Raw genomic sequence first — 15,738 nt, forward strand, 5'->3', positions numbered from 1 at the left:
ACGTCACTTCCTGGCGCCGCGTTTGCGTCATCAAAGCGCGCCTCCTTCCCCCAACCGGGGCCGCCGCGCTCCGGGCTCGGCCGGGGCCGCCGGGAGTGACGTCACCGGGCGGTGCGTGACGTCATAAGGCGGGGGTTACTGGGATGGACCGGGAGGGGCACTGGGAAGGACTGGGAGCGGGGACTGGGGGCTCCGGGGGTGACTGGGAGGGATGGGGAAAGGCACTGGGAGGGACTGGGAGTGGGGACTGGGGGCTCCGGGGGTGACTGGGAGGGATGGGGAGGGGCACTGGGAGGGACTGGGAGCACTGGGCAAGGCTTTGGGAGGCACCGTGGCTAACTGGGATAGGCTGGGAAGGAGGGGTAGCGGTACTGGGAGCACTGGGAGGGATGCGGAGGGAAAGGGCGGAACTGGGAGCACTGGGAAGAGCATTGGGAGGACCTGAGACGGACTGGGAACAACGGACACCGCACTGGGAGAGACTGGGAGCACCATAAGCGAGCAGAGGGAGACTGGGGGGGGTGAATTTGGGGAGCCCCGGGTGGGTTTGGGCCCCCCCCGAACCCCGAATCCCCCCCAGGCATGGCGGGGGTGTCGTTCGAGGAGTTCTCGGCGCCGCCGGGCTCGGAGCTGGCGCTGGAGCCGCTCTTCGGGGGGAACATCCTGGAGAGCGAGGGCGAGCCCGAGGCGGGGCCCGAGGGCGCCGGGGCCGAGCCGGGGGCAGCGGCGGCAGCGCCCCTCCCCCCCCAGCCCCGGCCCCGGCACGGGGGCAGCCGCGAGAGGGGGGAGGGCCAGGACGGGCTGGAAGGGCCGGAGCTGCGGCGGCGCCGGATGAAGCTGCAGGCGCTGGGACGGCGCTGCCGGGAGATCCGCCAGGTGAGCGGGGCGGCTGCGCGGAGCGCGGGGCCGGGCCGCGCCCAAAAAAGCCGGGATGGGCCCGCGGGGGAGCGCCCGCGATGGGGCGGGGACGGCGTCAACGTGGCGGGAACGCCTTCGAAATGGTGGAGACGCCTTCGAAATGGTGGGAACAGCTTCAAAGTGGTGGGAACAGCTTCGAAATGGTGGGAACAGCTTCGAAATGGTGGGAACAGCTTCAAAATGGTGGGAACAGCTTCAAAATGGCGGGAACAGCTTCAAAATGGCGGGAACAGCTTCGAAATGGTGGAGACGCCTTCAAAATGGCGGGAACAGCTTCAAAATGGTGCACGTGGTCTTAAAATGGGAGAGACGGCCTCAAAATGGGGGGGACGCCTTCAGAATGGTGGGAACAGCTTCGAAATGGTGCACGTGGTCTTAAAATGGGAGAGACAGCCTAAAAATGGGGAAGACGGCCTAAAAATGGGGGAGACGCCTTCAGAATGGTGGGAACACCTTCGAAATGGTGCACGTGGTCTTAAAATGGGAGAGACAGCCTAAAAATGGGGAAGACGGCCTAAAAATGGGGGAGACGCCTTCAGAATGGCGGAGACGCCCTCGAAATGGTGGAGACGCCTTCAGAATGGTGGGAACACCTTCGAAATGGTGCATGTGGTCTTAAAATGGGGGAGAAGCCCTCAAAATGAGGGAGACGCCGTCAAAATGGCAGAGATGCCTTTAAAATGGTGCACGTGGCCTCAAAATGGGGGAGACGGCCTCAAAATGGGGGAGACGGCCTCAAAATGGGGGAGACGGCCTCAAAATGGCGCCAGCAGCCTCGAAATGGAGGAGAAGCCTTCAAAATGGCAAAGACGCCCTCAAAATGGCAGAGACGGCCTCAAAATGGCAGAAATGGTCTCAAAATGGAGGAGACGGCTTCAAAATGGTGCACGTGGCCTTAAAATGGGGGAGAAGCCCTCAAAATAGGGGAGACGCCTTCAGAATGGTGCCCACGGCCTAAAAACAGCAGAGACAGCCTCAAGATGGTGGGAACACCTTCGAAATGGTGCACGTGGCCTTAAAATGGCGAAGACGGCCTCAAAATGGTGGAGACGGCCTCAAAATGGGGGAGATGCCTTCAAAATGGGGCCGACTCCCTCAACATGGTGGGGATGGCTTCAAAATGGCGGAGAGGGCCTCGAAATGGGGGAGACACGTTCAAAATGACGCCCACGGCCTCGAAATGGTGGAGAGCCCCTTGAAATGGGGGAGATGCCTTCAAAATGGTGGAGGCGGCCCCAAAATGGCAGAGACAGCCCCAAAATGGCGGAGGCGGCCCCAAAATGGCGGAGGCGGCCCCAAAATGGCGGAGACAGCCCCAAAATGGCGGAGACAGCCCCAAAATGGCGGAGGCGGCCCCAAAATGGCGGAGGCGGCCCCAAAATGGCGGAGACGACCCCAAAATGGCGGAGACGACCCCAAAATGGCGGAGACGACCCCAAAATGGCAGAGGTGGCCCCAAAATGGCGGAGGCGGCCCCAAAATGGCGGAGGCGGCTCCAAAATGGCGGAGGCGGCCCCAAAATGGCAGAGACAGCCCCAAAATGGCGGAGACGACCCCAAAATGGCGGAGACAGCCCCAAAATGGCGGAGACGACCCCAAAATGGCGGAGACAGCCCCAAAATGGCGGAGACAGCCCCAAAATGGCGGACTCCGCCCTCAGAGGGAGGCACCGCCCTCACCCTCCAGGCCACGCCCCCTTTACCCTCGAGCCCCGCCCCTTTTTCCTTTGGCCACGCCCCCTTTCCTTTGGCCACGCCTCCTTTACCCTCGAGTCCAGCCCCTTTTTCCTTTGGCCACGCTCCCTTTCCCTTTGGCCACGCCCCTTTGCCTCGAGCCCCGCCCATTTTTCCTTTGGCCACGCTCCCTTTCCCTTTGGCCACGCCCCTTTGCCTCGAGCCCCGCCCCTTTTTCCTCTGGCCACGCCCCCTTTCCCCTCTGGCCCCGCCCAGCGCCGCCCCTCCCCCCCAGGTGAACGCGCGGGCGCTGCAGCGGCTCCGGCAGGTTCAGCGCGAGACGCGGCGGCTGCAGCTCGAGCGCAGGTGGGCACGGCTGGGGCACACCTGGGCACACCTGGGCACACCTGGGGACAGCTGGGGCACACCTGGACACACCTGGGGACAGCTGGGGCACACCTGGGCACACCTGGGGGCAGCTGGGGCACACCTGGGCACACCTGGGCACACCTGGGACACAGCTGGGGCACACCTGGGCACACCTGGGACACAGCTGGGGCACACCTGGGCACACCTGGGCACACCTGGGGACAGCTGGGGGCACACCTGGGGACAGCTGGGGCACACCTGGGCACACCTGGGCACACCTGGGGGCAGCTGGGGCACACCTGGGCACACCTGGGCACACCTGGGACACAGCTGGGGCACACCTGGGCACACCTGGGACACAGCTGGGGCACACCTGGGCACACCTGGGCACACCTGGGGACAGCTGGGGGCACACCTGGGGACAGCTGGGGCACACCTGGGCACACCTGGAGACACCCAGGACACACCTGGGGACAGTTGGGGGGACTGAGGCCACACCCAGGACACACCTGAGGGGGTCTGGGGCACACCTGGGACATGCCCGGGACACATCTGGGGGGGCTGGGGCACACCTGGGCACCCCTAGGGCACACCTGGGCACACCCAGGACAGAGCTGGGGGGGGCTGGGGCACACCTGGACACACCTGGGACATGCCCAGGGCACACCTGGGGCACACCTGGGGAGATGGGACACACCTGGACCCACCCAGGACACACCTGGGCACACCTGGGGGGGGGCTGGGACAGACCTGGGCACACCTGGGCACACCTGGGCCCCGCAGGTTCCTGATGCAGGTGCTGGACGCGCACGGGGATCGCTACCGGCAGGGCCAGCTCACGGTGCTGCTGCAGGTGCGGCCCCGAAACCCCCAAAATGAACCCAAAATGGGCCCCGGGACCCCAAAAAAACCCCAAAATGAGCTCTAGGATCCCAAAAAACCCCAAAATGAGCCCCGGGACACCAAAAAAACCCAAAATGAGCCCCGGGATCCCAAAAAAACTCAAAATGAGCCCCGGGACCCCAAAAAACCCCAAAATGAACCCAAAATGAGCCCCGGGACACCAAAAAACCCCAAAATGAGCCCCGGGACAGCAAAAATGAACCCTGGGACCCCTAAAAACCCCAAAATGAACCCTGGGACCCCCCCCCCCCAAAAAAAACCCCAAAATGACCCCCAAAACCCTCCAGAACACCCCCTGACCCCCCTCAAAGCCCCAAAATCCCCCCCAAACAACCCTGACCCCCCAAAATCCCCCTGACCCCCAAAAATCCCCGACCCCCTCCAAGTCCCCCCAAAATTCCCCCAACACCCTCTGACCCCCCCATAACCCCCCAAAATCCCCCCCAACAACCCTGACCCCCCCCAAATCCCCCAAAATCCCCCCCAAATCCTCCGAAACACCCCCTGACCCCCCCAAAACCTCCCAAAATCCCCGTGATCCCCCCAAATCCCCCCTCAACCCCCCCCCAACCCCCCAAAATACCCCCTGAGCCCCCCAAAATCTCCAAAATTTCCCCCCAAAATCCCCCCAAACACCCCTTGAGCCCCCCAAAATCCCCCAAAAACAACCGTGACCCCCCCAAAATCCCCCCCAAATCCCCCCCAAACACCCCCTGACCCCACCAACTCCCCCCCAAACCCCCAAAATTTCCCCCCGACCCTCCCAACCCCCCCCAAAGTCCCCAAAATCCCCCCTGACCCCCCAAAGCCCCAAAATTTCCCCCCCAAATCCCCCCAAACACCCCTTGAGCCCCCCAAAATCCCCCAAAAACAACCGTGACCCCCCCAAAATCCCCCCAAATCCTCCCCAAACCCCCCAAAATCCCCCCAAACATCCCCTGACCCCACCAAATCCCCCCCAAACCCCCAAAATTTCCCCCCAAAATTTCCCCCCAAAATCCCCCCCGACCCTCCCAACCCCCCCCAAACTCCCCAAAATCCCCCCCAACCCCCCCCAAAATCCCCCCCGACCCCCCAAAGCCCCAAAATTTCCCCCCAAAATCCCCCCTGACCCTCCCAACCCCCCCAAACTCCCCAAAATCCCCCCAAACTCCCCAAAATCCCCCCTGACCCCCCAAAGCCCCAAAATTTCCCCCCAAAATCCCCCCTGACCCCCCCAAAATCCCCCCAAAATCCCCCCCTGACCCCCCAAAGCCCCAAAATTTCCCCCCAAAATCCCCCCCTGACCCCCCCAAAATCCCCCCAAAATCCCCCCCTGACCCCCCAATTCCCCTCCCCCCCCCAGGACGAGGGGGGTTCCCCCGGGGGGGTCCCGGACGCCGCCCCCGGGAACGCCGAGAACGAGCCCCCCCCCCCCGAGCGGGGCCCCCCCGCGCCCCTCCCCCCCCCCGCGCCCCTCCCCCCAGAGCCCCCCCCGGACCCCCCCAGCTCCAAACGGCGCCGGAGGGACCCCCGGGGGGGGCGGCGGGGGGGGGCGGGGGCAGCCCCGAACCCCAGCGGGGGCGGCGGACAGGTACGGGGGGGGGAGGGGAGGGGTCTGGGGGGATTTTGGGGGGGTTGGGGGGGGATTTGGGGGGGGTCCTGGGAGGGGTTGGGGGGGTCCTGGGGGGGTTGGGGGGGATTTTGGGGGGTCCTGGGGGGGATTTTGGGGGGTCCTGGGGGGGGTTGGGGGGGATTTTGGGGGGTCCTGGGGGGGGGTTGGGGGGTCCTGGGGGGGTTGGGGGGGATTTTGGGGGGTCCTGGGGGGGTTTGGGGGGGTCCTGGGGGGGATTTTGGGGGGTCCTGGGGGGATTTGGGGGGGGGTCAGGGAGGGTTTGGGGGGGTCTTGGGGGGGTTTTGGGGGGGTCAGGAGGAGGTTTTTGGGGGGTCCTGGGGGGATTTTGGGGGGGTCGGGGGGGGTTGGGGGATCCGGGGGGGATTTGGGGGGGTCCTGGGGGGGGTTTTGGGGGGGGTCAGGGAGAGTTTGGGGGGGTCCTGGGGGGATTTTGGGGGGGTCAGGGGGGGTTTGGGGGGTTAGGAGGGGTTTGGGGGGGATCTTGGGGGGGGTCTGGGGGGATTTTGGGGGGGTCAGGGGGGGTTTGGGGGATCCGGGGGGGATTTGGGGGGGTCCTGGGGGGGTTTGGGGGGGTCAGGGAAGGTTTTGGGGGGGTCCTGGGGGGATTTTGGAGGGGTCGGTGGGGGGTTGGGGGCGTCAGGGGGGGTTTGGGGGGTTTCGGGGGGGATTTTGGGGGGGTCCTGGGGGGGGTTTTGGGGGGTCAGGGAGGGTTTGGGGGGGTCCTGGGGGTTTTGGGGGGGTCAGGAGGGGTTGGGGGGGGTCCTGGAGGGGTCTGGGGGGATTTTGGGGGGGTGGGGAGGGGTTTAAGGGGGTCAGGGGGAATTTTGGGGGAGTCCTGGGGGGGATTTTGGGGGGGTCCTGGGGGGGGTTGGGAGGGTTTTGGGGGGTCAGGGAGGGTTTGGGGGGGTTTGGGGGGGCCTGGAGGGATTTTGGAGGGGTTGGGGAGGGTTTGGGGGGGTCAGGAGGGGTTCGGGGGGGGTCCTGGGGAATTTTGGGGGAGTCAGGGTGGATTTTGGGAGGTCCTGGGGGGGTCAGGAGGGATTTTGGGGGGCTCGGGGGGTTTTGGGGGGATTTTGGAGGGGTCAGGGGGATTTGGGGGGGGTCAGGGTGGGTTTTGGAGGGTTCCGGGGGGGGGGGGGTTGAGGGGAATTTTGGGGTCATTTTTGGGGGTTGGGGAGGGGATTTGGGAGGGATTTGGGGAGGGATTTTGGGGTCATTTTGGGGGTTTGGGGAGGGGTTTTGGGGTCATTTTTGGGGGTTGGGGAGGGATTTTGGGGTCATTTTGGGGGTTTGGGGAGGGGTTTTGGGGTCATTTTTGGGGTCTGACTCCCCCTCCCCCCACAGCCCAAGGAGGAGGCGGCTCTGGGCCCCTCCCCCACCTGGCCCCCCCCCAGCCCCCCCGAGGAGAAGCCCCCGAGGGTCCCCAAATTCTCCAACTTCGACTGAGACCCAACGAGGGGGACCCCTCCCCAAAAAAAAAAACCCCACAGACCCCAAAATCCCCCCAAAACCTCCCCAAAAAAAACCAAACCCCAAATTCCTCAATAAACACCAAAAATTCACCCCCGTGTCTCATTTTTTTCGGCCCCCCCCCCCCCAAACCTCCCCTTAAAACCCCCAAATTTTTCAATAAAAACCCCAAATTTCCCACATTTGGGGACCCCAAAATCCCACAACCCCCCCCCCCCATATAAAAAAACCCCCAAACCTCCCCAAAAAAACGACAAAACCTCGTTGTGAAATTCTCTATTTTGGGGGGGCCTCCCCAAAACTCCTCCAAAAAGTGGGGGGTGGGGGGGGCTCCCCTCACCCTAAAATTTTTTGGGGGGGTTTTTGGGGTCCCTCAGAGGTCCTTGAGCCAGCGGAGGTTGGGTCCCTCGGGGTCGCAGGGGTGCGAGGGCACCTCGGGGACGTTCCCGTCGTCCCTCACTGGAACTGGGAGAGGATTTGGGGGAATTTGGGGGGAATTTGGGGGGATTTGGGGGTCCCCAAAACTCCCACGAGGGTGGGGGAGGGAGGGGAACCCCCAAATTTGGGTTGAGGGGTTTTAGAAGGGGGGAATTTAGGGGGGATTTGGAGTCAGGAGGGGGAATTTGGGGGTTCCTGAGGGGGATTTGGGGTTCTTGGGGGAAATTTGGGGGTCCCAAGGTGATTTTGGGGTTCTTAGAGAAGGATTTGGGGGGATTTGGGGGCTCCCAGAGGGGGATTTGGGGTTCTTGGGGGGGATTTGGGGATCTCAGGGGGGATTTGGGGGGTCCCAAGGTGATTTTGGGGTCCTTAGAGAAGGATTTGGGGGGATTTGGGGGCTCCCAGAGGGGGATTTGGGGTTCTTGGGGGGGATTTGGGGGGTCCCAAGGTGATTTTGGGGTTCTTAGGGGAGGATTTGGGGGGATTTGGGGGTCCCCAAAACTCCCACGAGGGTGGGGGAGGGAGGGGAACCCCCAAATTTGGGTTGAGGGGTTTTAGAAGGGGGGAATTTAGGGGGGATTTGGGGTCAGGAGGGGGAATTTGGGGGTTCCTGAGGGGGATTTGGGGTTCTTGGGGGAAATTTGGGGGTCCCAAAGTGATTTTGGGGTTCTTAGAGAAGGATTTGGGGGGATTTGGGGATCTCAGGGGGGATTTGGGGTTCTTGGGGGGGATTTGGGGATCTCAGGGGGGATTTGGGGGGTCCCAAGGTGATTTTGGGGTTCTTAGGGGAGGATTTGGGGGGATTTGGGGGTCCCCAAAACTCCCACGAGGGTGGGGGAGGGAGGGGAACCCCCAAATTTGATTTGTGGGGTTTTAGAAGGGGGGAATTTAGGGGGGATTTGGGGTCAGGAGGGGGAATTTGGGGGTTCCCGAGGGGGATTTGGGGTTCTTGGGGGAAATTTGGGGGTCCCAAAGTGATTTTGGGGTTCTTAGAGAAGGATTTGGGGGGATTTGGGGGCTCCCAGAGGAGGATTTGGGGTTCTTGGGGGGGATTTGGGGATCTCAGGGGGGATTTGGGGTTCTTGGGGGGGATTTGGGGGATCCCAAGGTGATTTTGGGGTTCTTAGGGGAGGATTTGGGGGGATTTGGGGTCAGGAGGGGGAATTTGGGGGTTCCTGAGGGGGATTTGGGGTTCTTAGGGGAATTTGGGGATCCCAAAGTGATTTTGGGGTCTGTACCCTGGGTAGGCATAGGGGATATTTTTGGGGTATTTTTGGGGCATTTTTAGGTCAATTTTGGGGTGGTTTTGGGGTGGTTTGGGGGGTTTTAGGTCTGTACCAGGGTAGGTGTAAAACACGATTTTAGGGCGTTTTTAAGTCGATTTTAGGTCGGTTTTGGGGTGGTTTGGGGGGTTTTTGGGTCTGTACCAGGGTAGGTGTAAGACACAATTTTAGGGCGTTTTTAGGTCGATTTTAGGTCAGTTTTGGGGTGATTTGGGGGGTTTTTGGGTCTGTACCAGGGTAGGTGTAAGGCACGATTTTAGGGCGTTTTTAGGTCGGTTTTGGGGTGGTTTTGGGGGGTTTTTGGGTCTGTACCAGGGTAGGTGTAAGGCACGATTTTAGGGCGTTTTTAGGTCGGTTTTGGGGTGGTTTGGGGGGTTTTTGGGTCTGTACCAGGGTAGGTGTAAGACACGATTTTAGGTCGATTTTAGGTTGATTTTAGGTCGGTTTTGGGGTGGTTTTGGGGGGTTTTTGGGTCTGTACCAGGGTAGGTGTAGGGCGTGGCACGGTTGATCATCTCCGAGTATTTGCTGAAGGGGCTCAGCAGCGGCGACACCAACGCTGGGGGAGGGGCACAGAGAGGGGGATCAGGGGGGGCCTTAAGGAGACCCCTCCCCCCCCAAAAAAGCCCCAAACCCCCCAGGGCCTCACCCAGGAGGGCGATGCCGAAGCTGGCGGCGATCACCGGCTCCTTGGCCCAGAGCGTCCGCAGGGCGTGGCCCAGGCCTGGGGGGGAAACGAGGGTCAGAGACCCCAAAATACCCCAAAACCCACCAAAAACCCCAAAAAGCCACCAAAGAAACACCAAAAAACCCAAAATACCCCCCCAAAACCCCCTAAAATATCTCCCAAAAAAAGCACCAAAAAACCCAAAATACCCCAAAAACCCACCAAAACCCCCAAAATACCCGCAAAAAACCACCAAAACCCCTAAAATACCCCCAAAAATACACCAAAACCGCCAAAATACCCAAAAAAACCCACCAAAAAACCCAAAATATCCAAAAACCCCACCAAAAACCCCAAAATACCCCCAAAAAAACACCAAAAAGCCCAAAATACCCCAAAAAACCAACAAAAACCCCAAAATACACCCAAAAAAACACCAAAAACCCTAAAATACCCCAAAAAAACCACCAAAACCCCTAAAATACCCCAAAACCCACCAAAAACCCCAAAATACCCCCCAAAAAACACCAAAACCCCTAAAATACCCCCCAAAAAACCACCAAAACCCCTAAAATACCCCAAAAACCACCAAAAACCCCTAAAATACCCCCCCAAAAAACACCAAAAACCCCTAAAATACCCCAAAAAAACCACCAAAACCCCTAAAATACCCCAAAAACCACCAAAAAACCCTAAAATACCCCCCAAAAAACCACCAAAAACCCCAAAATACCCCCAAAAAAACCCCTAAAATACCCCCCAAAAAACCACCAAAAACCCTAGAATACCAAAAAAAACCACCAAAACCCCCAAAATACCCCCAAAAAACCACCAAAACCCCTAAAATACCCCCCAAAAAACCACCAAAAACCCTAAAATGCCCCAAAAAACCCACCAAAAACCCCAAAATACCCCATAAAACCACCAAAAACCCCAAATACTCCCCAAAAAAACCACCAAAAACCCTAAAATACCCAAAAAACCACCAAAAACCCCAAAATACCCCCCAAAAAACCACCAAAAACCCCAAAATACTCCCAAAAAACCACCAAAAACCCTGAAATACTCCCAAAAAACCACCAAAAACCCTGAAATACCCAAAAAAACCCCCCTAAAATACCCCCCAAAAAAACCACCAAAAACTCCTAAAATACCCCCCAAAAAAACCACCAAAAACCCCTAAAATACCCCCCAAAAAACACCAAAACCCCTAAAATACTCCCCAAAAAACCACCAAAAACCCCAAAATACCCCCCAAAAAACCACCAAAAACCCCCAAATACCGCAAAAAACCACCAAAAACACCCCCAGGCAACCCCGGAACACACCCAGAACCCTCAAAACACCAAAAAAACCACCCCAAAAACCACCCAAAACAGCCTCAGAATCCTCCCAGAACCCCCCAAAGACACAAAACCCACCCAAAAGCACCCCCAAAGCACCCCCAGACTCCCCCAAAACAACTCCAAACCCCCCCAAAAACAGCTCCAGATGCACCCAAACACCCCTAAACCACCCCAAAATCGCTCCCAGACGCCCCCCAAACAACCCCGAACCCCAAACCACAGCCCCAGACCCACCCAAATGACCCCCAAAGTACCCCCAGATACCAAACCCACCCAGAACTCCCCAAAAACTCTTCCAAACCCCCTCAGGACACCCCAAATCCCCCCCAAACCCCTCAGGACTCCCGATTTCCCTCAAACCTCACCCCAGGACCCTCCCACCCCCCCCTCAGGACCCCTAATTCCTCCCCGAAACCCCAATTTCCCCCAAAAACGCCCTCAGGACACCCCAATTCTCCCAATAAATCCCCCCCCCAACCCCTCTGGACCCTCTAAACCTCCCCAGGATCCCCCCGAACCTCCTCAATTCCACCCCAGAACCCCCAAAATCCCCTCAGGACCCCCGAAACCCCCTCAGGATTCCCGAAACCCCCTCAGAAACCCCCAAAACCCCCTCAGGACCCCCAGAATCCCCTCAGGATTCCCGAAACCCCCTCAGAAACCCCCAAAATCCCCTCAGAACCCCCAGAATCCCCTCAGGATCCCCAGACTCTCCTCAGGACCCCCAGAATCTCCTCAAAACCCCCAAAATCTCCTCAGGATCCCTGAAACCCCCTCAGGACCCCCAGGATCCCCTCAGGACCCCCCCAAATCTCCTCAAAACCCCCAGAACCCCCTCAGGATCCCCGAAACCCCCTCAGGACTCCCAGAATCTCCTCAGGACCCCCAGAATCCCCTCAGGATCCCCGAAACCCCCTCAGGACCCCCAGAATCTCCTCAGGACCCCCAGAATCCCCTCAGGATCCCCGAAACCCCCTCAGGACCCCCAGAATCTCCTCAGGACCCCCAGAATCCCCTCAGGATCCCCGAAACCCCCTCAGGACCCCCAGAATCTCCTCAGGACCCCCAGAATCCCCTCAGGATCCCCGAAACCCCCTCAGGACCCCCAGAATCTCCTCAGGACCCCCAGAATCCCCTCAGGATCCCCGAAACCCCCTCAGGACCCCCAGAATCTCCTCAGGACCCCCAGAATCCCCTCAGGATCCCCGAAACCCCCTCAGGACCCCCAGAATCTCCTCAGGACTCCCAAAATCCCCTCAGGACTCCCAAAATCCCCTCAGGACCACCCCCGCCCCCCCAATTTTCCCTCCCCTCACTCACGTCCCGCCATCCCCTCCCCCCGCCAAGGGCGTCCGCGCGCGGCGCCGGCGCGATGACGTCACGCGTAAAAGGGGAGGGGCGCGCGCGCCCGTGACGTCATCGCGCGGGGGGCGGGACCGCGGCGAGAACCGAAAGGGGAAGTGGGGGAGGGGCGCGAGGAGAGCTCGGTAAGGGGGGGGGGGGAGGGGAGAAAACCCAAAATTTGTGGGGGGTGGGGGGTCCCGGGGGGGTCCCCAAAGTGAGGGGGGAGGGGGCAAGGGCGGGGGGACCCCGATTTGAGAAAGCTCGGGGCGGGGGGAGGGGAATGGGGAGGTGCGGAAGGGTCCCAAAATCAGAGGGGAGCGAGGAGGGGAGAAAACCCCCAAATTGGGTGGGGGGAGGGGTCAGGGGGTCCCAAATTGAGGGGGCAGGGAGGGCAGACCTCGATTTTGGGGGGGAGGAGGTCCCTGGGACCCCAAACCTGAGACCTCCCCCCCCCTCCCCCCCCGTCAGAGCCCCCTCAGAGACCCCCGGCCTCCCCTCCCCCACCCATGGGGTCCCTGCGCTGGCTGGAGGGGGATGGGCTGGACACGCTGGACCTGCTGGTGCCCGCCTGGGACCGCTCAGGTACGAGCTGGAGGGGTCGGGGGGGGCACCCAGGGGTGGGGTCGGGGGTGTCCCCCCCCCCACTGACCCCCTGTCCCCTTTTGTCCCCCCCAGATCGCCAGGACGAGCCCTGGGAGGCCCCGCGGCGCCGGGGGCGCTCGGGGGGGGGGGCGGCAAAAGCCAAGAAAAGAGCGCGGGGACCCCCCCAGAAACCCCGCGGGACCCCCAGAGCGCCCCCCCAGCCTCAGAAGGGCACCCAGGTGTGCAGGACCCCCAAAATGCCCCCGGGGACCCCCCGAGTTCCCCACCAGAGCCCCCCCTGCGACCCCGCTCAGCCCCATCAGAGCGCCTGGGGTTCCAAACCCCCCCCTTGGGGACAGCAGAGCCCCCCCAGCGACCCCCAGAGCGGCCCCCAGCCCCACTCGGACCCCCGTGACCCTTCCCGGGGCCACCTGAGCCCCCACAGGGACCCCCAAAGCGCCTCCCAAAGCCACCTGAGCCCCCCCAGGGACCCCCAAAGTGCCCCCCAAAGCCACCAGAGCCCCCTCAGCGACCCCCAAAGCGCCTCCCAGGGCCACCAGAGCCCCCCCAGGGACCCCCAAAGCGCCCCCCAAAGCCACCTGAGCCCCCTCAGCGACCCCCAGAGCGCCCCCCAAAGCCACCAGAGCCCCCAAAGCGCCTCCCAGGGCCACCAGAGCCCCCTCAGCGACCCCCAAAGCGCCTCCCCTCAGGCCCCCCCTCAGGACGCCGCCGACCCCGCCGCGGGTGACCCGGATGCAGTTGCGCTTTCCCGCCAGCTGCGGGCGCTGCTGCGCACGCGCCCCGCGGGGCTCTCGCTGTTCCAGCTGCGCGCCGCCTACAGCGCCGCCTACCGGCGCCCTCTGCCCATGGGCGGCGCGGCCTCCGCCCGACTGCGCCTGCGCCACCTGCCGGGAGCGCCGCTGCGCCTGCGCGGCTGCGGCGTGCAGATGCGCGTGCTGCCCCCTGGCGGCGCGGAGGACTCGGAAGAGGCCGAGGACGGGGCGGGGGGGTGGGAGGGGGAGGGGACCCCCCGGGCGGCGTCGCCGACTCGCGACAGGACCCCCCCGGGGAGCCCGAGGGCGGGGGGCACGCGGGAGGGGTCGCCAGGGGCTGTGGCGACCGCTAAAGTGTCCCCAAGTCCTGTCGTCCCCCGCCATATCGCGATAGCCACAGTGTCCCCACCCCCTGTCGCCCCCCGTGTCGCGATATCCACAGTGTCCCCAAGTCCTGTCGCCCCCCGTGTCGCGACCCCCGCGGTGTCCCCACCCCCTGTCGCCCCCCGTGTCGCGATATCCACAGTGTCCCCAAGTCCTGTCACCCCCCATATCGCGACCCCCGCGGTGTCCCCAACCTCTGTCACCCCCCATATCGCGACTCCCGCGGTGTCCCCGCCCCCTGTCACCCCCCATATCGCGACACCCGCGGTGTCCCCGCCCCCTGTCACCCCCCATATCGCGACCCCCGCGGTGTCCCCACCCCCTGTCACCCCCCATATCGCGACCCCCGCGGTGTCCCCAACCTCTGTCACCCCCCATATCGCGACTCCCGCGGTGTCCCCGCCCCCTGTCACCCCCCATATCGCGACCCCCGCGGTGTCCCCAACCTCTGTCACCCCCCATATCGCGACTCCCGCGGTGTCCCCACCCCCTGTCACCCCCCATATCGCGACCCCCGCGGTGTCCCCAACCTCTGTCACCCCCCATATCGCGACTCCCGCGGTGTCCCCGCCCCCTGTCACCCCCCATATCGCGACCCCCGCGGTGTCCCCAACCTCTGTCACCCCCCATATCGCGACTCCCGCGGTGTCCCCAACCTCTGTCACCCCCCATATCGCGACTCCCGCCATCTCCCCGCCCCCTGTCGCCGCCCCTTCCTGGGGCGTCCCCTCCCCCCTGGTACCCGCCCCGATGTCCCCGCCTCCTGTCACCCCTCCTGTCGCGACACCCCCGATGTCCCCGCCCCCTGTCACCCCTCCTGTCGCGACACCCCCGATGTCCCCGCCCCCGGTCACCCCTCCTGTCGCGACACCCCCGATGTCGCCGCCCCCGAAACCCCGCGAGCGCTGCACTCTCCTCTAGGGGGGGGGATTCACCCAAAATCGGGAGGTTTTCACCCAATTTTGGCGATTTTCACCCAATTCTGGCGATTTCGACCCAATTTCGGGTGATTTTAACCCAGTTTCGGGTGATTTTACCCCAATCTGGGGGATTTTGACGTAATCTGAGCCCATTTTGAGCCGATTTTTGGCTTTTCTCACCCGTTTCGTTCAATTTTTCACCCAGCTTTGGTTTTGTTGGTTTTTTGGACCCATTTTGGGGGGGTTTTGCTCCAATTTTGGGGGATTTTACCCCAATCTGATTCTGCTGTTTTTTTACCCCCAAAAAGGAGCATTAAAAGGTCAAATTTTACCCCAAAAATCAGCAATAAAAGGTCCAAGAGCCTTGACTCAATTAAATCTCATTAAGGTGTTTAATTGGGGGGGGTGGGGGGTGGATTTTGGGGCGGTTTTGGGGTGAATTTGGGGGGTTTTGGGGTGCCCCATCCGTGGGGCAGAGCCGGGACCGCCCTGTGGAGAGCACGGGGAGGTCAAGGGGGGGTCCAGGAACCCCCCAAAAACCCCCAAAATCCTTCTGGGACCCCCCCCGGGGTCGTATTGATCGCCCCCTTTTCCTGCCCTAATTAATATTGATGTTAATTAACGAGGGAGGAGGGGCACAACCCTGCCGAACCCCCCCCAAAATCCACTCAAACCCCCTCAAAAGTACCCCAAAATCCATTGAAAACCCCAAAATACCCCCAAACCGCCCCAAAATGTACTCAACCCCCCTCAAATCCACTCCAACCCTTCCAAAATACCCCAAACCACCCCAAAATACCCCCAAAATCCACTCAAAGCCCCTCAAAAATACCCCAAAATCCATTGAAAACCCCTCAAATACCCCAAAATCCCCCAAAATCCACTCAAACCCCCTCAAAAGTACCCCAAAATCCATTGAAAACCCCCAAAATACCCCTGAGCTGCCCCAAAATACCCCAAACCGCCCCAAAATGCACTCAACCCCCCTCAAAATACCCCAAAATCCATTGAAAACCCCAAAATACCCCCAAACCGCCCCAAAATGCACTCAACC

General features: G+C 61.6%; 3 protein-coding genes across 3 annotated transcripts; 2 read left to right on the forward strand and 1 right to left on the reverse strand.

The window, feature by feature from the left end:
• The first annotated feature begins 12 nt into the window (after positions 1-12).
• On the forward strand, positions 13-6,981 carry TFPT (TCF3 fusion partner). The gene is made up of 6 exons (XM_082299828.1): positions 13-111; positions 581-876; positions 2,887-2,957; positions 3,744-3,813; positions 5,209-5,436; positions 6,823-6,981. The coding sequence occupies exons 2-6, from the start codon at positions 583-585 to the stop codon at positions 6,922-6,924; spliced, it is 765 nt and encodes a 254-aa protein (XP_082155954.1). The 5' UTR covers positions 13-111; positions 581-582; the 3' UTR covers positions 6,925-6,981.
• Positions 6,982-7,209: 228 nt separating this feature from the next.
• NDUFA3 (NADH:ubiquinone oxidoreductase subunit A3) lies at positions 7,210-12,074 on the reverse strand. Its single transcript, XM_082299809.1, has 4 exons — positions 12,002-12,074; positions 9,318-9,392; positions 9,150-9,227; positions 7,210-7,413 (listed from the first exon to the last, which is right to left on the reverse strand). The coding sequence occupies exons 1-4, from the start codon at positions 12,009-12,011 to the stop codon at positions 7,322-7,324; spliced, it is 255 nt and encodes an 84-aa protein (XP_082155935.1). The 5' UTR covers positions 12,012-12,074; the 3' UTR covers positions 7,210-7,321.
• Positions 12,075-12,110: 36 nt separating this feature from the next.
• LOC309583916 (uncharacterized protein) lies at positions 12,111-15,051 on the forward strand. Its single transcript, XM_082299791.1, has 3 exons — positions 12,111-12,168; positions 12,494-12,607; positions 12,701-15,051. Exons 2-3 carry the CDS (start codon positions 12,532-12,534, stop codon positions 14,683-14,685), a joined length of 2,061 nt encoding a protein of 686 aa, XP_082155917.1. The 5' UTR covers positions 12,111-12,168; positions 12,494-12,531; the 3' UTR covers positions 14,686-15,051.
• The last annotated feature ends 687 nt before the right edge of the window (positions 15,052-15,738 follow it).

The sequence above is a fragment of the Coloeus monedula genome (genome assembly GCF_965178545.1).
Source record: "Coloeus monedula genome assembly, chromosome: 34".
NCBI classification, from domain to species: domain Eukaryota; kingdom Metazoa; phylum Chordata; class Aves; order Passeriformes; family Corvidae; genus Coloeus; species Coloeus monedula.

Coding starts and splice junctions, on each gene's coding strand:
- TFPT (XM_082299828.1), top strand. CDS start 583: ATGGCGGGGGTGTCGTTCGAGGAGTTCTCGGCGCCGCCGGGCTCGGAG. Junction 877..2,886: donor GCTGCCGGGAGATCCGCCAG/GTGAGCGGGGCG, acceptor CCTCCCCCCCAG/GTGAACGCGCGGGCGCTGCA. Junction 5,437..6,822: donor CCAGCGGGGGCGGCGGACAG/GTACGGGGGGGG, acceptor CTCCCCCCACAG/CCCAAGGAGGAGGCGGCTCT.
- NDUFA3 (XM_082299809.1), bottom strand. Junction 9,228..9,317: donor CTTCGGCATCGCCCTCCTGG/GTGAGGCCCTGG, acceptor CCCCTCCCCCAG/CGTTGGTGTCGCCGCTGCTG. Junction 7,414..9,149: donor CACGCCCTACACCTACCCTG/GTACAGACCCAA, acceptor ATCCTCTCCCAG/TTCCAGTGAGGGACGACGGG.
- LOC309583916 (XM_082299791.1), top strand. CDS start 12,532: ATGGGGTCCCTGCGCTGGCTGGAGGGGGATGGGCTGGACACGCTGGAC. Junction 12,608..12,700: donor GCCCGCCTGGGACCGCTCAG/GTACGAGCTGGA, acceptor TGTCCCCCCCAG/ATCGCCAGGACGAGCCCTGG.